Source organism: Engystomops pustulosus, chromosome 2, assembly GCF_040894005.1.
Source record: "Engystomops pustulosus chromosome 2, aEngPut4.maternal, whole genome shotgun sequence".
Lineage (NCBI taxonomy): Eukaryota > Metazoa > Chordata > Amphibia > Anura > Leptodactylidae > Engystomops > Engystomops pustulosus.
This window is the reverse complement of record NC_092412.1, coordinates 119,147,005-119,169,527: the sequence shown is the minus strand read 5'-3', so window position 1 is coordinate 119,169,527 and position 22,523 is coordinate 119,147,005. Positions and strand designations below refer to the sequence as shown.

The window sequence follows — 22,523 nt, the reverse complement described above, 5'->3', positions numbered from 1 at the left end:
CAAGAAGCTGTTTGTATTCTCCTATGGCTATTTTCTAGCCAAGTATCAAAGGAAGCACACTACTATGCCAGATGAGATGACACTGAGTTATTGCCTAATAGAAATCCAACCCCTACTGAATTTTGCCACTTCGGCCTTTGCTATGGATATGTGCGCCACTAAGCGCAGAACACAGCGGTCGCAAGTCTCACTACAAATTGCTCAGAATTGGCAAGTACATGCACTGCAGAAACTACAGCCACCAGCAGATCAACCAGAAATCAAATATATAGAACGCTACTGTAGGCTTCAAGAAGCTGTTTGTATTCTCCTATGGCTATTTTCTAGCCAAGTATCAAAGGAAGCACACTACTATGCCAGATGAGATGACACTGAGTTATTGCCTAATAGAAATCCAACCCCTACTGAATTTTGCCACTTCGGCCTTTGCTATGGATATGTGCGCCACTAAGCGCAGAACACAGCGGTCGCAAGTCTCACTACAAATTGCTCAGAATTGGCAAGTACATGCACTGCAGAAACTACAGCCACCAGCAGATCAACCAGAAATCAAATATATAGAACGCTACTGTAGGCTTCAAGAAGCTGTTTGTATTCTCCTATGGCTATTTTCTAGCCAAGTATCAAAGGAAGCACACTACTATGCCAGATGAGATGACACTGAGTTATTGCCTAATAGAAATCCAACCCCTACTGAATTTTGCCACTTCGGCCTTTGCTATGGATATGTGCGCCACTAAGCGCAGAACACAGCGGTCGCAAGTCTCACTACAAATTGCTCAGAATTGGCAAGTACATGCACTGCAGAAACTACAGCCACCAGCAGATCAACCAGAAATCAAATATATAGAACGCTACTGTAGGCTTCAAGAAGCTGTTTGTATTCTCCTATGGCTATTTTCTAGCCAAGTATCAAAGGAAGCACACTACTATGCCAGATGAGATGACACTGAGTTATTGCCTAATAGAAATCCAACCCCTACTGAATTTTCCCACTTCGGTCTTTGCTATGGATATGTGTGCCACTAAGAGCTAAACACAACGGTAGCAAGTCCCCCTGCTAATTCCTCACAAAATGGTAAAAGATGCAAATTAAAATAAAAAAAGTAGAACGTTATTGTAGCCCTAAGAAGGGCTGTTGGGTTCTTTGAGAATCACTCCTGCCTAACAGTAAGCTAATAGAACACCCTAACGCTTTCCCTGACCAGCAGCAGCTCTCTCCCTAGCGGCATCCAGAGACAGAATGATCCGAGCAGCGCGGCCAGCGGCTAGTCTATCCCAGGGTCACCTGATCTGGCCAGCCAACCACTGCTATCGACGTGTAAGGGTACCACGTCATGCTGGGTGGAGTGCAGAGTCTCCTGGCTTGTGATTGGCTCTGTTTCTGGCCGCCAAAAAGCAAAACGGCGGGAGCTGCCATTTTCTCGAGCGGGCGAAGTATTCGTCCGAGTAACGAGCAGTTTCGAGTACCCTAATGCTCGACCGAGCATCAAGCTCGGACGAGCATGTTCGCTCATCTCTACTAGCTATCCATCCAATGCAAACAGTAGTGTGGTGAGTGTTGGCTTGAATTGCTTTCCTTAATAAACACATTAGCGATACATTCACACATTCTGTTGGCTTAATGCATTAACATCCATCTGCTATGGTGGCTTACAGCCTGTTTCGTATCTTAGACTGCCAAACGTAGTTCTTTTTGTTATTTCTGTCTTATATATCTGCCAAAAACCAGTTGCAATTAAAAATATTTTAAAGATATTATCAGCTGTACAGTTTTAACACTAAATCCAAGAACCAAATCAGGGTTTTGCCAGAAATTCATAGCAAGTATGAAATGATAAATTAGTCCCTGTGTCCAAGCATCCTTCCTATTCTTGAGATTCTCAATTCTCAATAAATTCCTAATAGTAATAAACTGACATAAAATATATTTATGAATAATCTGCAGACTGCTGTTCTGTATAAGGAAAGTATATTCTTTCTAGCATATGCTATAAATACCTTTTAGTAGCAACTTAGCTTCAAGAATGAACCTTAAAGGAAATTCACCAACTCCAACCATGCGAAAACACTTCAGAAGGTTGTCAGGTAGCTTTTGTCTATTAAAGCTATTGTTGGTAGGCAAAGTGGCACCAGGAGACCTACATTTTTACAAAAGACAAGAATTACAATGCTATATGAAAGAAAAACATATTGGAATGTCAGATATATGAATGAAAACTATATTATATTGGATATTAAAGCATTGCTGGTTATAAGGATTATTCCTACAAGTACAGTAATTAAAAGTATTATTTGTTACTATAAAGCCATGTTACTTATAATATAACATTGAAAATACACTTAAAATGAAGACACAAACCTACTTAACACCATCATATTGACATCCTTCTAATAGTGCACCAGAGAATCCAATCTCTGTCACTAAAGAGGTTCATACTGTTTATGCATTTCTTTCTGGACTTTATCCAAACCCTGGAAACATTATTTGCCTATGTGTTCTCTCAGCTTTGAAAAAAGATGAAGAACATCAGACAATCAGCCAATATTTAATATAATATATAATGGTATGATACCTATTAATAATCGCAATGCAAGCACCAGCTGGGTTCAAAGGGACTTCTTCCATCTGTAAAGTCACCATTTCTTTCCCCAAATGTCTTGCTGACTGAATCTGTGTAAGAAACTGCGCCAGGCACATCAAGCTTGACTGAGGTAATTGTTCTACTCCATTCATACAAACCCAGGCTCCTGAAAACAAAACAAAGCTTTTAAAGCAGACCCGTCACCAATTACAAAATGTTATGATGTATCCCATTTCATTTTTACTGTATTCCCCATCAATTTGGTGTCTGTAAAATCCATCAATCCATTCAAAATATAGGGGCCAATTTACTTACCCGGTTCTGTCACGATCCCCGATCCGGACGGTCCGACGAAGATGAAGTCCGGCGCAATTCACGTAGCTTATGCGCCCGATTTCCTGCATCTGTCTTCCCCGCCGAGGTCCGCCGGAGTTCAACTTCTTCTTCCCGGTGCTTGTAAGTGCGTGTCTTGGGACACAATTTCCTATGTTAAATCCCACACGTTGTCCGAATCCGTCGGATCGTCTGATGTCCCGCCTCCCGATTTGTGTCATATGACAGCCGGTGCCAATGCGGCAAAATCCAATCGCATGTGCCAAAATCCTCTGTTAAATGCGGTGCAATTTGGAAATTGTTGGGAAACCTGACAAAAATGCGCTGCGCAGACCCTTAGTAAATGAGGTCCCTGGAAATCTAAATGCTAATTTTAGCCAAGGGAGCCAAGGTGTGTCTCTGTGTGCAGTGAAATTAAAGGTAACCACATTCATTGGCTAGTATGTGCCATTATTGGCTACTATAGGCTTATTCACATTTTCACAAAATGATAACGGGATAAAAATGTCTTACTGATCAGGGGCACAAGAGTCTTCTTTAAATATTACAGATTATGAAATTACCTAATTTTTATTCCTTTAAACTGTCTTTCAATGTTAGTTATTTCATGAGTGTTATGTATCTGATCTCCTTGGCCTAGGAAACCAATAGCAATAACGGTTCAATCTCTTATATTCACATAGCCCAGATTACGCTGATGACCCAGTCTAAGCCTTGGCTTGGATATCGAATTATGGTTGCCATTATCCTGTCCTTCCTTCCCTCCATCCTTCCCCGACTCATCCCCTTTATTTTTTATTCTTTGCATTCTCTGAAACTAATGCATTATTGGTTTATGATAATGTACTGTCCTTATTTGGGTTAGCTTTGGATGGTTGTTTCTCTGCTGTTTGAAAATTCTATAAAACTTTTAATGTGAAAAACAATTGCAGTCCAAACATAAGAAATAAATGAATATACAAACTATACTCAAAGTAATTTTTCATCAAATGTGGTGCTCAGCAAACTAACTGATGGGGGAGTCTTAAAGTAAAGAGTACTGGAGTACAATGTGCTAAAATTTGTGCATCTTTGGCTGTATATTAGTAAAAAATAAAAAAGTTCTGCATAGCTATGAACAGCATTGTGTAGCACCGCTTACTGCTTCATAAACTTTTAATGAAAAAATTATAAACTAGTGAGAGTAGGCAGGCATACTCTCACTAAACTGCCACTACTGTTCTTAAAACATGTGAAACAAATGGCGAGAGTGTATAGTTGCACACAATACAACTTTCTGCTGAAAAGTGGTGGAAATCAATATATACAGGGACACATGTATGATAAGGCTTGCTTTGTGTGCCTGCTTTTTTTTTGGAGGGGGGGTGTCTTTTCTGCTGATCAGATTTATCTTAGTAGTTTATACTTATTGATACATGTGGAGTTTGAGTTACAAAAAGTCTCCAAATGTCACAAACAGTGGAGTTTTTCACCAGAACTTACAACATTTTGGGGATTTTTTATTTCAGGTTATAACTCTGAAAACAATTCCGTAAACTAAACAATGCCAAACTTTGAAAGGAGATTGTCTTAGGAACAAAATCCGCGGCAAAATTACACTAAAAAGATTAGAAAAAGACAAGCAAAAATTTAGATACATGTGCCCCATTATCTTACTTTTCACAGATGCAATATGAAAAGAAAAAAATAATAGGCTAATTAGATAAAAAAAAAAACATGCTTGACTTTAATTGATGTTCTCTGTTCTAGTCATGGAGGTGGGGAGCTGCAGTATACAGTCAAGCTACCCTGCCTCTTCACTGATGCAGACACTGCTAACCCAGGTTAAGAGAATTCCTCAGGGACCGGTGAGATGGAAGGTTGATTTACCTTCGCATAGCAAGCATCACTCTCAGATCCCACCTCCCTGAGAGAGTGGTTACCGTATTTTCCGGACTATAAGGCGCACATAAAAGCCTTGGATTTCCTTGGAAATCCAAAGTGTGCCTTATAGTCCGGTGCGCCCTATAGGAGGGCAGCGGACCCTACTTACATAGGTCTCCGCTACCGGAGACAGCAGATCTCCAGCGGGAACTGCAGACCACGCGGCACGAACAACTTCTGCCACGTCAGTCTGCAGTTCCCGCTGGAGATCTGCTGTCTCCGGTAGCGGGGACCTATGTAAGTATGCCATTCTCCACCTCCCCCTCACCTTCCCTGCTCACCTTCCCCGCGTTCCACGTCTCGTCTCGGCGTCGCGTTGCGTCTCTTCCCGTCGGGTCTCCGCTCTGCCCCCGGACCTCCGCCACGCCCCCTGACCCTGCGCCTTATAGTCCGATGCGCCTTATATATGGAATTATTACATATATAAGGCGCATGGGACTGATGCGCCTTATATTCCGGTGCGCCTAATGGCCCGGAAAATACGGTAATATAGCAGAGTCGAGTGACACAAAACCACTCTTTTCAACTCCTCCACAATCTTCCCTCAGGAATCCTCTTCAGCCCTGTTGTGTCAGCATCAGTGAGGATGGTGGGGTAGCTTGACTTGTATACTGCAGCTCTCCCATCTTCATGAATGGAACAGAGGACATCAATTAAAGTCTTTTAGAAGAATGGTGGCTTTAATCCCATGGATAGAGGTATCAGTGGTGCAACATATATAAAGACATCTAAAAGGTAATGTGTATGGTTTGGGAGGAGGGTCACTGTTGACAGGTTGTCGTTAAAGGGGTTGTCCCAACTTCAGAAGACATCCCCAATCCACAGGATAAGGGATAACCTCCAAATCACTATGGGTGCAATAGTTGAGACCTCCCCGATCATATCAAAATGAGGATACCATTCTCACTAATGGATTGAGCGGCTTACTAGGCATGCACCTTGTTTTTTAAGTTTTTAGGGATCAGCAGGGGATGGTAGGCTATCTTCGTCCACTCTCATAGCATTGAATGGACCGCAGGGTGCATGCCTGGCCTGCTTCTCCATCCATTAGTGAGAACAGGAGCCCTGTATCCTTATTGCCTGGGGTCCTGCTCTAATGATCGGTGGTAGGGTCCCAAACCATTTAGGAAGTTATTCCCTATCCTCTGGATTGTAGACAACTATCAAAGTTGGGGAAACTGCTGGGCCGTGGTTATGCCCTGGTCATCAATATGTACAGTTGTCAGTTGTGAATAGGAATTATTATTATGCTTTCTTAAAAGATGAATGAATATATATATATATATATATATATATATATATATATATATCAATCCTGAATAATTACCTTCTTGTTCCCTGTTTGTATAAAAATTGCAAGCAGTGAGTAAGCAAAATGCCACTATGATTTAATTGTTCATATGTAAATGATATAAAAATAATATTAACTTCCAAGGTTTCCTGATGTCAATGCAATAGAGCTCTGCCATCAAAGGGTTTATAAATTACCATCTGCTTTCTTTGTGTGTGTCCATGATAATCAGATCTGCACTGTACACAATTAGCATGACACAGCCCCATGTTCAATCTAAAATGTTATTTTATTATGGAAAGATTTCATCTGCCCTCTCGCCCCACAGCTGCCAGCATGTCTACAAGACTTATTTGTACTTCTAGAACAGCTAATTGAAATTCTATTACTAGAATGGAAAGGATTCCCTTTAACATTAAATCACTGTAGCAGGAGAATTTACAAATTAGCTCTTGGACATGGCCTTAGCTGGAAACACATCCTACATAGAGTAATCTAATATTTCACATTAACAACGGCAGGACTGTTACAAAAGATTTACAGCTACAGACAATTGGGTTTTTCCAACCATTTATATTAGCCTAAAAAGTGTAAAAAAGTATAAAAGCACTTGAATAAAAATACTGCCCTATATAAGGCCTTCCTGATTACACAGGTTTTGGGAAAAAAAGCTTTATTACTAAAACACTCAGCAAATTCTCATGATACATACTGTACATTATTCACTTCTGCCTCTATGAAGACCAGGATTAGAGAAGAGATATTCATTGTTCAAGCTCCACAAATACTTTGAACAATTCTTAGATTTTTTGCTGGAGCAAACTATGGGTGACATTTAATAGTGCTTCTACACTAGTTAAAAGCATTGAAATAATTGCAATTTTTTTATAGTACCTACGCCACTTCCATGTCATGTGGTGGGGGGGGGGCACATTCGTTTGCAGATTTTTATGCAAAATTATGCCAGGTTGGACCTAAGGTAGTTTTGGCCATGGGGATGTTGCCTGATGGATACATCAAGAGGCTATGCCCTCATCATATGGCGGCTTTAGTGCGCCAATGTAACAATACCAAGATATGGCACCCAAAGACATTGGAGTCTTTCTGCATCTATATATGTCCCAAAATTCATATAGTGGCACTTTACAGTTACCTTATAAAAATCTATCTTACATCTTACAGTCTTTAATGGACAGTCTCTTAAAGACGCTCTTAAAAAAACATTTATGCCTACTTCCAAAAACAGTGCAACAACTGACCATGGTGCGTGCTGGTATTGCAACTGGATAGAGATAAATGGAGCTTAGTTGCACTACCCATGGTTAGGAGAGGAGCTATTTTTTAAACAATGAAGCCATATACACTCTCCGGCCACTTTATTAGGTACACCATGCTAGTAACGGGTTGGACCCCCTTTTGCCTTCAGAACTGCCTCAATTCTTTGTGGCATAGATTCAACAAGGTGCTGGAAGCATTCCTCAGAGGTTTTGGTCCATATTGACATGATGGCATCACACAGTTGCCGCAGATTTGTCAGCTGCACATCCATGATGTGAATCTCCCGTTCCACCACATCCCAAAGATGCTCTATTGGATTGAGATCTGGTGACTGTGGAGGCCATTTGAGTACAGTGAACTCATTGTCATGTTCAAGAAACCAGTCTGAGATGATTCCATCTTTATGACATGGCGCATTATCCTGCTGAAAGTAGCCATCAGATGTTGGGTACATTGTGGTCATAAAGGGATGGACATGGTCAGCAACAATACTCAGGTAGGCTGTGGCATTGCAATGATGCTCAATTGGTACCAAGGGGCCCAAAGAGTGCCAAGAAAATATTCCCCACACCATGACACCACCAGCCTGAACCGTTGATACAAGTCAGGATGGATCCATGCTTTCAAGCTGTTGACGCCAAATTCTGACCCTACCATCCAGATGTTGCAGCAGAAATCGAGACTCATCAGACCAGGCAACGTTTTTCCAATCTTCTACTGTCCAATTTCGATGAGCTTGTGCAAATTGTAGCCTCAGTTTCCTGTTCTTAGCTGAAAGGAGTAGCACCCGGTGTGGTCTTCTGCTGCTGTAGCCCATCTGCCTCAAAGTTCGACGTACTGTGCGTTCAGAGATGCTCTTCTGCCTACCTTGGTTGTAACGGGTGGCAATTTGAGTCACTGTTGCCTTTCTATCAGCTCGAACCAGTCTGCCCATTCTCCTCTGACCTCTGGCATCAACAAGGCATTTCCGCCCACAGAACTGCCGCTCACTGGATGTTTTTTCTTTTTCGGACCATTCTCTGTAAACTCTAGAGATGGTTGTACGTGAAAATCCCAGTAGATCAGCAGTTTCTGAAATACTCAGACCAGCCCTTCTGGCACCAACAACCATGCCACGTTCAAAGGCACTCAAATCACCTTTCTTCCCCATACTGATGCTCGGTTTGAACTGCAGAAGATTGTCTTGACCATGTCTACATGCCTAAATGCACTGAGTTGCCGCCATGTGATTGGCTGATTAGAAATTAAGTGTTAATGAGCAGTTGAACAGGTGTACCTAATAAAGTGGCCGGTGAGTGTATATCTCCAGACAACCCCTTTAAGACTTTTAGGAGACCCAGCCATGATGATTTCCCTTGCAGTGATAGCTGAATTTTGTGGGTTAATAAAGTCAGACAACCAATTACAGAAAATCTTTACCTGAAGACGCTAGTCCTTTGCATATGTCTTTCAAAATGTTCTGATCTGAGGATTTTGTGCAATAAAAACTGTACAGAGGTTTTCCAAGTGCAAGAGATAACTCTTGTATGATAGACTTTTTCCCAGAAGCCTTACAAAAAGAAAATTAAAAAATACATTTATAAGTTGTTGAATTAATATTTGCTTCAGAAAACGCACTTGTTTCTCGTTCACATTTGAACAGCATTAGCTGTCCTATTGGTGCACAAGTTTGCAAGTCCCATTATCAACTTTATTTTATTTTTTTACTTAATAATAATATGCAGTGGAGATCATGACAGCACTTGATGTCAATACGACATACAAACAAGTTTACAGTAATAACTGAAGATTTAACACAAGTTACTTGAAAAACTAGTTTGTGCGCCCAATACTATATACACATTAAGTATTTGATCCCATGGTTAATTTTGCATGTTTTCCCACCTAAAAATAATGGAGAGGTCTGTAACTTTTATTGAAGGTTCACTTTTATTGTAAGAGATAGAATCCAAAGGAAAAAATTCTGAAAATCACATTTTATGATTATTAAATAATTAATTAGTATTTTATTGCATGAAATAAGTATTTCATCTCTGTCCAATGAGCAAGAATTCAAGTGCTGTTTTTATTTTAGAAGCGCCTCCTACTCTGCGCTCATTACCTATATTAATTATACCTGTTTGAACTGTTACCTGCATTGAAGACACGAACTCATTCAAACACACTCCAACCTCTCCATCATGGGAAAGACCAAAGAGTTGTCTAAGGAGGCCTGGGACAAAACTGTAGGCCTGCACATGGCTTGAATTGGCTGCAGGCTTGGATTGGCTATAGACAAGCAGCTTGGTGAGAAGACAACTGTTGGCAGAATTGTTAGAAAATGGAAGAAACACTAAATGACCGTCTATCTTCCTCAGTTTGGGCTCCATGCAAGCTCTCACCTCGTGGGGTAAGGATGATTCTGAGAAAGGTCAGGAATCAGCTCAGAACTACACAAGAGTACCCAGTCAATGACCTGAAGCTGGGAACACAGTCTCAAATATTATTGTTAGTAACACAATTAGCCACCATGCATTAAAATCATGTAGGGCTTACAAAGTCCCCCTGCTCATGCCAGCATGTATCCAGTCCTGTTTGTAGTTCCCCACTGACCATCTGGACGATCCAGATGAGGCATGGTAGGAGGTCATGTAGTTAGATGAAACCAAAATAGAACTTTTTACTATCAACTCCACTTGCTGGGTTTGGTGGAAGAAGAAGGATGAGTACAACCCTAAGAACACCATCCCAAACATGAATAACGGGGGTGGCTTTCTGCAAAGGGGACACACAGCATATAAAACTTGAAGGATCCTGAGAATATCTGTATGGGGGGATGGGCAAAAATCCCTGTTGCAGTGTGTGCAATCTTGGTCAAGAAATACAGGGAACAACTGACCAGCAATTTGTTTCTGTACCAAATATTATGTTCTGTTTTTCTATGGCAACAATGGTATCAAATACTTCATTCATGCAATGAAATTCTAAGTAATTATTTAAAAATCATACAATGTGACTTTCTGGATTTTTTTAAGATTGTGTCTCTTACAATTCCCACTCCATTCTTTGTAGGTGGGAAAACCTGCAAAATTATTCCCCCACTGTATTAAAGGCAACATAACTATCTTTAAAGGAAAATAATATTTTCAGTGAATTTTACCTGTGGACCAACACACATGGCATCAATTCCAGCAGACACTGCACTCACAACACTTAGAAAAATTCGTTCAGTTAGTGGCGCGATGAACATATGCTCAGCTGACCCTTGGTACTCAAAGCCATAGTGAAGTGTAGCATTCCCTATCTGTTTATATAGAAGAGAAGATTACAAATGGAATGAGAAGACATTTTAATGAGAACATTATCACAGTCTTTATGACAAATGAGAGCTTTAGACAACTTCATGAATGTTCACCTATTAGCATAATGTAAATAATGCTGTCTACACAAGGCATCATAGAAATGGTGAAACAAGGAAACCGGAAACGGCTACATAGTTTGGTTGATTACCACCGAAGAGGAGCCCACATATACATACAAGCGTACAACTCAATTTTTTATGATATTGACAGTGACCTATATTGACAACTAAATACAACAAAGCCATACAGGGGGATATAGGGGCATCTTCTTATGTAGCCCCTTCTCCCTTTGGCAGCAGGATGAGGAGAGACATATCCACCACCCACTGATTCGCTGCTGCCGTTGTTCACGGAGTCTCCCTTCTGATATACCGTAACTGTTGTTTACATTACTAACAAAACATCAGTGGTCCCTTTTCAGCAAAGGCATGGGATGGATGCCATTCTGACCAGACAAAGGCCAAAAGTATACAATATTGAACTTTGTTCCTACCCACGGTCCGACTGAGCACTGGAACACCCCCTAATTTGTGTTGCATAATGCCAAGTGCAGCTGCGCCACACACGACACGCCACGTGACGTATGACACAAATGTAGTGCAGACACTTGGTAAATACCTGTGCAAGCAGTTTGCAAAGAATGTGCAAATTCCACCAGAAAACTGGCGTAAAGCCCTTAGTAAATGTGCCCCTTTGTGAGAGATTTGGCACATCTGGGCACATGCCTCTCGTCTTTAAGCCACCTCTTGGGAGATTTACTTTAGAATAGTACTTTGTGTGAAAGAATTTAAGCAGGCCAATAATATACCTGAGACATTTTACAACATGAACTGAAACCTCTTTTTCTAGTCACATTTAAAATTAACTAGCAAAATAACGGGTTGAAAATGCTTCGGAATGTAACCCAAAATATGCTGATTACTACTGTGTTTTAAGCCACATTATCATTGCTTGTATATCTGTTAGTAAATCAATGCGGAATAGCTGTGGACAATTGCAATGCTGCTAACATACAGCCAACCGGGCTAAAGCAAAGTAAATCATATTGAGCATTTGGGCCAGATTTTTTCTGCATTATAAGACCAAAAAATTACCTTAGTTAAACTTATCCAATGTTTTTAAAGCATATGTGTGTATACTCTTAACATTGAAGACTCACCGTTACAATTATATCCTTAGTATTATCGTCATGTTCATAGCACAGTGTTGGTCTTGGTTTCCATAGAGATTCTGCTCCTGACTGCATTTCATTAACAACATCACGCTACAATTACAGTGAAAAAACATGACATTATTAATGCAATTTTAGAACAATAAACTAAATTGAAAATGATACGATTTTAGTGTTGGAACCACCTGACCACATAACACCATAAGCATCAAAAATTTTTGTATATTTTAAAATAATTGCATAATTGTTAATATATTATCGTGAAGATACTGGCTGTCAGGAACCAGGGGTAGTGAGCCCACTGGACCACCGTGGACTAAAAAAAAAGCCGACACCTGGGACCAGAGTCTAAGTGGTACGCGGTTTTCACCAGAGGCCGCCGTAAAGCAGGTTGGACTTGTTGCGGCGTAGTAGTACAGGTGTAGGCGTAGTACAGAATCAACAGGCAAACTCGTGGTTGGGGACAGACAGGATGTCAAGACAGGCAGCACAGGATCAGAGTTTGGGACGTAGGTAGGTCAGGACACGCAGGAAGGGGTCAGGAAAGGAATCGAGGTCGAGGGAAATCAGGATAATCGCAAAGGTCATGGATCAAAGCTTTTTCTTAGGCATAGAAGCACAATATCCATCAGGGAACATAGGAAGGGGTTGGGAATTTATCACAATTAGCAGGCGACCAGTGGCAATTATCGGCGCACTGGCCCTTTAAGTCTGAGAAAGCCACCGCGCAAACGCCCTAGGAGGTGGCGACGTATTGCCGGAGTCAGCGCTGGTTTACGGTGAGGTAAGTGAGCCAGCGGGGGACCGGGGCAGCGGAGAGGGGTACAGGTGCACCTGCGACCCTGGAACGGAACCGGGGTCACAATGGGAAATCATAATAACAAAGCAGGGCAACAGACAAAGCTTTCTCTAAGGCACAAGCCACAAAGATCCCACAGGGTACAGCTGCAGGAATATTTTTAACAAGCCTCATTTGTAGGAATAAAAGTCACAAATGTTTTGTGTTATAAATTCTCAAATAGCATCAAGTTTATTATCAAGTTTTAATTACGGCATGTACTGTGGAGTACATATTTTGTAAAGTAACAACATTTACAATTCATCATTGACCTAATTCTAATAATATTATTGTACACAGTAATCGCCTGTATTTCAATAAAAAAAAGTTTTAGAACCATAAAGTAAGACTTTGTGTATTGTAATTTAATTTAATTGTAATTTTAAATTGCATTAAAATGAATGGATAAAAACATAGCAATACAGGATTGTTCCAATTGGCAGCTAGGTTCTTAATACATATAGCTACCTAAATTTATATAAAGATTTATGAAGCAGCAAATAATTTTTTTTTTTATCTTCAGCTGTTTCACAATATTCCCATTTTATTTATTTCTGTTAACATCATAAATATAGATACCGGGGCCTATGTTGTGCTTGTTCTGCACCAGTCTTAATAATCGGCATATCCAGCACACAACTTGTTTAAAACATGTTGTGTGCTGGCTTCTGACTTGTCATAGATTTGTATAACCGGCACCAAAATACTATGTGACTTTTTCATTCCATGAATGTAAAAAAACTGCCATACAAGATATGATAAATCTGTGTGAATACAGAAAGTAAATAATGTAAGAAAAAGACAGAAATTCCTAATTTTTAAGGATTTACCTGGTATAAAAGCACTAGGATGTGATTAGTAAGGTTCAATATATCCTTTGAAGACAATGAAGCATCTAGGTCATCTTCCTGTACTCTGGCTAGGTTCATGTCTTCAGCTGTGAGAAGTACACAAAAAGGCAATGAAACAAAGTACAATGCATATTATTTTGAATATGCTTGTTGATCCTATATTACAATGTCTCCATTACAGAAACAAGTATGAAAATGAATGGTTAGCATTGCACCACTAAAAAGTAGACATAGGATGTGCACACTGTTGTCACCGCTGTATTCCAACAAAGACTTGGTTGGTTGGTCTCCAATTCACAACACGTTTAGGGGAACAGGACCCCTTTCTCAAGTGAAAAAGACTGATGCCGAGGGTCAGAATAGATACCTCTGTAACCTGACACTGTGATAAATCTGGGAAGAGAGGACAGGGTGAAAGCGCTAAGGCCGCATACACACGGCCGTTCAGGGGACATATATATGGTGGCGTATATACCTCCCCCATAGGCCTCTCCGTATGGGAGCGATAAAAGATAGGACATGTTCTATCTTTTCTCGGCATACGGCGCCATGCACCATATATTCCTATGGAGACAGGCTGGGGCGAGCAGTGCTCACCTCCTCCTCCTCTCCCCGCCACCACCATGTGCCCACTGTGCAACAGTACGGTGGGCAACGGCAGTGTGAATGCACCCTAATAGTGTGACATCTTTCAGTATAAATTTAAATATGGAGGTGGAGTTGTGCTCACCATATCTGGTTGTGCTTAGGATAGGAACAACACTATTTTGAGCTCCAGATGGGAATTTTTTGGTGCTGCCTTTAAATAGAAATCTCCTGTGTAACGTCACCACACTATACAGAATATATGGATGATGCTTGTAGGGGTGGTCGAATTGAATGGCGTACTCAGAAAAATTAAAAACATTTTTTATTGTGGAGTAACAGGTCTTCAAATTACAACACGTTTCGGGGAACAGGACCCCTTTCTCAAGTGGAAAAGACTGATGCCGAGGATCAAAATAGATACCACTAGATACCTCTACCAGATACGGTGAGCACAACTCCACTTCCATATTTAACTTTATACTCAAAGATGTCAAACTATTAGCGCTTTCTCCCTGTCCTCTCTTGCCAGATTTATCACAGTGTCAAATTAAAGTGATATTTTATAACTTTTTTATGCCTGTTTTCAGCAAACCCAGACCAATAATTCATAAAGACAGAAAAATATCAGAAGGGAAAAATTAAAAGAGTCCAATATACCCAAAATCAGTCTCTAAATTTACTTAGAGGAAATAGGACTAGGACCAATATTCAACTATAAGTATGGTATGATCCATTAAAATGTAACTTTTACTGAATATCTTTAAAAGACCAAAAATGAAACTTAAACATCTCATCAATACACCTAAAAAATATAATGTATAAATATGTAATATTTTGTGTGTAAAGAAACCCCTGGTGCTCAACAATCTAACACAGACTTAAACGTGTAGTTGCGGAACCAAGAGCATGTGAAGGTCACTGCTCACTACTTTCCCTGTCCTAAAAGCTGCCCTTAGGTCAGTACACATACACTGTACCTTTAAAGCAGCTACACTGGCCTAATACACCAATAAATTGCACTCCCTAATACACCCCAGTGCAGGTATTGGTGTATTAGGGAGTGCAGGTATTGGTGTATTTGGGAGTGCAGGTATTGGTGTATTTGGGCCAGTGTAGTCACTTTAAAGGGACAGTGCCTGGGTACTGCCCTTGTAAGGGCAGGAGCCTTAACGGGGATGTGAGAAGTCAGCTTTTAGGACAGGGAAAGTAGTTAGCTCCCTGCATCCTCCACCAGCTCCTGGTTCTGCTTGTGGTAAGATCGTTCCACATTTTCTATTTGAGCACCGGTAGTTTTCGGAACTCACAGACTGTTACTGTATTTTTTGAGGGGTATTTATGTCTAATTTTTGATCTTTTAAAGATGTTCAGTAAAAGTTACGTTTTAATTGGTCATACTGTGCTTATAGTTAAAAATAAAGAGTCCAAAATAAATGATAAGTTTGCCACAAAGCATGCTAGACTATTTTTGGTGCAATCTATGCTAGATATCTGGTGCATTTTTCTTTCCCCAAACAAAGATTTTTATTACAACATCAACAGAACACTTATTTTTATCAAACTACAGGATCTCATATTTCTTTGAAAACATTTGACTGGACTTTTACTTTAAACTTAAATAAGTCTTTTTGATTATTATAATCATTTAGGTCATTTATTTTGCACCTTATAAAATTGTTCATTATTAAAGAATGTATATAATTGAAACAACTAAGTACATGTAATCTTATGTTAACAAAAACTAAAACCCGGAAGGAAACCTACATAAACACTGGCTATGAAGAATATGTCCTTCGGTAAAGTGCTGTATCAAGCAATTATTGATTCTTACATAAGAAAGGATGTGCACTGAACACAGGTTACATGGTTCTAAAAGAAGAATCATGACAAATCAATAGCTTACTGCCCTTCAGAAAATTCAGAAAAAACGGGAAGCAGCAAACTATAAAATGAAGGCGGATGCTCTAAAAGAAAAAAAAAACTTTCCATCCCACCCCTGTGATGGAGCATTTTAATCAGGCACACCACCTCAATTATAAAGATATACGGGGTTGCAGCATCAACCATATGACCGCGGTGATTAGACGGGGGGAGATTGATAATCCACTCTTGAGTGTGGATTGGATTTATAAAATTCAAAAAGAGACCAAATACTGCATTTAAAGCAGACCAGTATGGTACAGAACCAAGAACAAATAATAATAATAATATTGGAGACCACATAGCAAGCTTAAAATACTGGAAACCCCCAGAGCATAAAACTTCTTATACTGGAGATCCCTAAAGCTGATAATAATAATATTATTGGAGACCATACAGCAGGTTTAAAATACTGGTAACCCCCAGAGCATAAAACTAATAATACTGGAGAGCCCCAGAGCAGATAACAACAGTATTGGAGACCAGATATCAGGCTTAAAATACTGGAAACCACCCACAGCATAAAACTACTGGAAATCCCCAGAGCAGACAAATACTGGAGATCCCATAGCACATAATAATGCTGGAGACCCCATAGCAGATAATAATACTCGAGACCCCATAGCAGATAATACTGAAAACCCCATAGCAGATTAACAATACTGGAGACCCTCAGAGCAGACAAATACTGATACTTAAGACCCCCAGAGCAGACAATTACACTGGAGACCTCATAGAAGACAATACCAAAGACCCGCCAAGCATAGAACTAATATAAGTGGATACCACAAAGAAGACAAAAATACTTGATTATTGCACTGAATCAATTTTATATATCAACGTAAATGTCCTTTTAAAGTAATAATGTATCACTGTAAAGATAAAGGTTGCTAAAATAAAACATTTATTAGTCTACGTAAAAAATATACTTTTAAACAAAGGTGCTTAGGCCCTAAAGCATATGAGCCATCAATAATTACATTATTGATGGCTCATATGCTTTAGGGCCTAAGCTGCTCTGCTCTGGGCCTAAGAGGAGCAGGAGAGTAAATTTACAAAAAAGGTCTATTATAGACCTCACTGAAACCCATTAGTCATTCCTTTAATTAAAACTCACTTTTATTCAATTGTTACTGTAAAATCAAAATAGGGTCTGTCAACAGAAGAAAGTACAAAATCTACAGTAGTGGAGGAGAGAAATATACCCCATACAAAAGAGTGCTTGAACGTCTTTAGCAAGTGTTAAATGATGTATCTGTTTAGATGACTTTCTTATGATGAACAGACCATAACTTATATAAGACATATAGACCGATCCAATATAGAACATTTCTCCCAGCATGCCCCACAAAACAAAATGTGAAACTTATTTGATAGATTTGCTTCATCACCGTCATGCACTTGCCCTTCAAGCAGAACTGAAGAATATGTGATCAGTTACACACAATCAATTACAGATTGACTTGAGAGCAATATGTACATCAAAGCTAAAAAAGTATAATGTGCTGTATAGTTTATGTACATATGCATTGTATGTTATTACATAACCACAGTTTTGGCACATATACTATTGGATAAGCTGGACTAGGCACTTAGACTTGCCATTTTAACAAGGTAGAACCTGTCAATTAGGTAAATCCTAAGCACAAGCAGTGGCCGCTAACACTTATGCACAAGTATAATTTATGGCACATGTGCTAAACCCTTGTAGGCCAATTGCTTTCTTTTCAGATTATTCTGTAGTCTTACTCACCTCAAGCCATTTATATCAAGTACTGTTCCTGGGAAATAGCTGGATCACAGAAATTCCAGTGTGTTTTAACACAAATGCTCAATGGCACTTGCTAATGTTAAAAATGAACATTCAGACCATTTTAAAAGACTTTTATAGATATCCAACTCTCCAAGGATCCTGGAGCAGATCAATGGACGCCAACCAAGATCATTAAGTATGACTTACCTTGCCCATTTCCTTTCCTCTCTGCCTTTGAGGTTCTTTCAGAAGGCAGCTGAATGTCTTTCTGGGGAATTTCATTTAATATCTTGGCAGCGTGTTCAATTCCTTCTGTCAGAATCTTAAGGCAGCCCTATAAATATAAAGTAGAATATTTTATTGCTAGAGTCAGCAAAATGATTTTGTTCAATGAGCTCCTAACTCAAAGCACTTTATTATTATTATTGTGATTACCTCATTGGCAGCTGGTGAATTTTAAGTGTGTAATGTTCTCCACATGTCTTCAGTACCACAAGCATATAATCAGTCTTTGTTACTTCTAGAACATACACACACAATGACCTGTAGCCACTATGGCCATCAGCCCAATTCCAGATTAAATCAATAACCTGCTCTTTCCAGTTTTATGAAAGATCACTCATCTACTGAAAGTAATAGTGCTAGCAAAACCACTGCTTTCTCTCACATAAACTGCAAACCGAGTCTATTTTACCAAATGCAATATGTATCTGGGCAATTTATACTTGGAGTAATATTTACAATTATCTTATAGATGGATGCAGATACATAATAACAAATAAAGTTCTGGAAAGTATCAAAACTTGACCATAATTTGGTATGTCAATGCTGAGTTTTTTATTAGCATCCTATTTGTATTAAATTCATATTTTAGATTGTAGGATTGCATTGAGTTACATGGCTGCTTTCTTCATAAAACATCTCCACATTTGTTGCCACTTCCACACTTTAAAGTACAATATCAATAAAGGTGTTTTCCTATTTTAGGGACTTGTCTTCTAAAGGATATCCCTAAATACCTGATAAGTGTAGGTTTCCTGAACTCACTTATACTGTCGGTTTAAATAGGGGGCTGGCCAGTACTGACCTCTGCCATTCAGGTCAAAGGGTGCATCAAAAATAACCAAGCACACAATTTTGGTCATTTTTGTAACTCCAACTAATTGGAATAGTAAGTGTACGGATTCAGGTACTTCTGTTCTCAAATAGTGGTCAGGAGACCTGACCCCATAGAATTGCCATAAATATGTTATGTAAGAAATCCCTTTCAATTAAGGACCTTTCACAACCTCCACCAACTACAACTATTTGCATCACCTAATAGAAACGATTCCACTTAACCAGATGCAATTGGACAGTCAATGTCATTCAATTATCTACTGTCAGATGGGTGGTGGCAGGCAGTCCCATCCAGTCCAAGACCACCCATTTCACAGTTATACACCTAATGAGTTTAAGTGCCCAGTATGCTAATTAGGTTCTATAATTAGTGGTGCAGCACAAGACTTTTGAGTATAGTGCAAGATTACAAGTTATACAATGCTCCTCATGTTTATACACTGTACTAGTGATTCAAATAAAGTTTCACATTTTTGGCAAATATATTTAAAAAACTATTATTTCTTAAAATGGTTTTATACTTAATGTAAGTATGCATTGGTGTCAGGGGAAAACTTTCTCCTTTCTATTTTTATTAGATGAGGCGGAAAAGTTCAGGCTGCAAAATTACATTATTCACTTGATGTACAATATTCCTACAAATAAAGTTAGTGTGAGTGGCCAATACCTTAAATGTGTCTTTAATATGATCTTTGTCTTTATTAACCTCTCGGCTAAACTTTATCTGAGTGTAAAGGTATGCCACATCAGTTATTGTATGGAGGACCCAGTGTTTGGATTCTTGGTGCACATCGTCTCCAGATTTCATGGACAGGGTTTCTTCTTTTAGGGGTGTATTCATTTCTGAAAATTACAATCAGAAAGTACAAGAACATGTTTGTGGCTGAGGTGATCAACTGACACAGTTATCTTAAATGACTTTAAAATCACCTTAAATACATTGTGAAAATGGCAAATCAAAAACACTAGAAAATATATACAGAAGATGATGTGTTATGGCCTCAATAAAGATAAATCTTTACATGTGCAAAAATACAAATATCTTTATTAATACATTTCTATAACAGACCAAAGGATTAAAACATCTAAAAACACCGAAAGTGTAAATCCTATATGCCAAAGGTAGTCACCTAAAGTCACCTTGGTAAAAGAGCAAATTCAGTGCTCATATTATATGTCTTTTTAAATTTCTTCTTCATAGAATACTGACTGCTTTCAGTTATCCCTTGTTTCTTTATCGTAGCTTTATCTGTTATATACCACTTTCATATCATGGCTGGCTGCATGTTACCACTACTTTTTGAGAGACTGTTGCCAATAAATCATAATAACAGTAATAAATAATAAGATTTCCTGTAAAACTTTCCAAACTTGAGGCAGCCCTCCACTCTGACAATAAAGACCAAACAAAATTAACACAGTTTTATATGGGTGTGACACTGGAGCAAAGCCCACCAAAAATTCTGTGTTATTTTTCTATTGCCAGGAATCATTTAGAGAAAAATCATTTAGTTTGAATTAACATGCAATATTAGTAATTAAAATATAGAATTAAACCAAAAATTGTGAATAAACAAAAAGGAGGATATAAATATGTATAAGCCTTGAAGCATACAAGGCTTGATAATGTCAGAATTCCTGGTGTACGGCCTGTAATTACCCTTCCAAGTAGCAATGGCGTTGCGTAGAGTGGACTGTGCTGAACTTTGGATTTGACCTCCCAGACCCATTCACTAGCCCCCTAGCTCTAATCTTGTGTAGAAATGACCGACCACACAGTTGGCGCCAAATATACTAAGAGGACAGAGAACATCAAGTGCTGGTGCGCCAACCTACAACGCACCAGAGCTTAATAAATCTCACCCATATTCTACAAATATTGTTCACTAATTTTATTTTTATGCTACATTCTTGATTAAATTTTCAGCTAATTATCCTAATCTTGAGAGTCAGTATACCCAATATTTGAGAATTGTAAGTAACACATACTTATCTTTTCTGCTGCAGCTTCTTCTTTGGAGACAGCTTTGTTTATCACCACCCGCCGGGCACCAGCACTGTGTATCTCTTTTCTCCTTGTTATAACCACATTTGAGTTCTCCATTGCTGCCCACAGGTGATGTTGAAGAGATTCTTTTATGCTGTTTACAAGCTGTGGAAGCCAACTCTCCACAGGGCTGCTACATTCAAGAGGCTGTAATAACACAGAAAGCAGGTTACCAGCTAGGCACTGGTCAGGAGTATTTCTAAGCATCTCAGCATGTTGTTTGCAATCGTACTGACATCTACTTTGATAAACATAACGTAATCTTATATAAGTGATGTCTTTAATAAAATATCTACACCACACTGAGAAACCAGCAAAAGTTCTGAATACAAAGCTGCGGGTAAAGGAATATTCTCTTGAACTTTCTCCAATGGAGGCAATGGATGAGTTATTTGTACGGGAAATTGTTGCTTTCAGTAAAGCATGTGACTACAACAAGACCTCTCAGTTTCCCAAAAGAGTCCTAGCCAACAATGCTTAAAGGGGTATTCCAGGAATCCACATAATTCATATACAAATGGGTCCTTAAAATATAAGCTAATATGTAATTAGTAGTTATTTAAAATGTTGCTCCCCTTAGCAGAAAATGCTGGTGACATACACTGTAATGAAGAATTAAAACATTACTTGCCCTTTAATCAGTCCGTTAATTTCCTCCGTGCGGTCCGTTGTGGAGCAGACACAGGACACAAGATGGCCGCTGGTCACATGTCCACGTCACATGCTCTGCACCTGCCTGGGCAGTTCATGTGATCACCACTACGTTTGGCTGTAGCTGGTTGGTTGCAGTGCATCCAGTATGGCCAGTGTTTTGGTGATGGCAGTTACACATCATTACTATGGTAACAGAGCAAGAAAACCTGATACATCATCACTGGGAGCAGAGCATAAGAGGGAGGAGGAGTTACTGAGAACTAGGATCATGGAACTTGTAGTTTCCAGTGGCAGCCATCTTAGTGATAACTCCACCTACTTTAGAGAAGCCATAAATTTTGTAAATCATAAAATCAAACTATTTAAGCTCCATTTTGTGAATCATTGAGTATTGTTGTATTCATTTATTTATATCATCATGGATTTTTGTGTCAGACATTCATATTCCCGGAATACGCCTCACTCCTATTGTTCCATATGACTGTTTGTATTGTGTAATGTAATATTATATTTGCATATATATCCCCTATGATTTGTAAAGCACTACAGAATTTGATGGCACTATTTAAATAAAGATTATTATTATTATTATTGTTCATTGTCATTTGTGAAAAACAAACTGAATTATATAAATGAGGTATAAAAAGTTGTGTATATAACAAAAAAATCAGGTAAGACCTAATGACACATGATACATGATCTGATGCGAGAAGAGTCTGACAATGTATAGTCTGGTATTGTTACATCCGATCTGACAGACACTAATGTGCAGATCATATCATGTCACAGAAACAATAGACTTTGCTGAGTAAACATTGTATTCATACCTAAAAA

General features: G+C 39.1%; 1 protein-coding gene across 2 annotated transcripts in view; it reads right to left on the bottom strand.

Moving 5' to 3' along the window:
* LOC140118356 (uncharacterized) overlaps positions 1-22,523 on the bottom strand; it is a 315,197-nt gene that overhangs the window by 232,542 nt on the left and 60,132 nt on the right. For both annotated transcript variants that reach the window (XM_072136177.1, XM_072136178.1), the window contains exons 36-44: positions 20,978-21,182; positions 19,656-19,831; positions 18,077-18,203; positions 13,591-13,697; positions 11,911-12,015; positions 10,550-10,693; positions 8,830-8,959; positions 2,577-2,751; positions 2,002-2,141 (exon numbers count right to left, since the gene is read on the bottom strand). In XM_072136177.1, the coding sequence (XP_071992278.1) occupies positions 2,002-2,141; positions 2,577-2,751; positions 8,830-8,959; positions 10,550-10,693; positions 11,911-12,015; positions 13,591-13,697; positions 18,077-18,203; positions 19,656-19,831; positions 20,978-21,182 (1,309 nt within the window). The remainder of the gene's footprint in view (positions 1-2,001; positions 2,142-2,576; positions 2,752-8,829; positions 8,960-10,549; positions 10,694-11,910; positions 12,016-13,590; positions 13,698-18,076; positions 18,204-19,655; positions 19,832-20,977; positions 21,183-22,523) is intronic.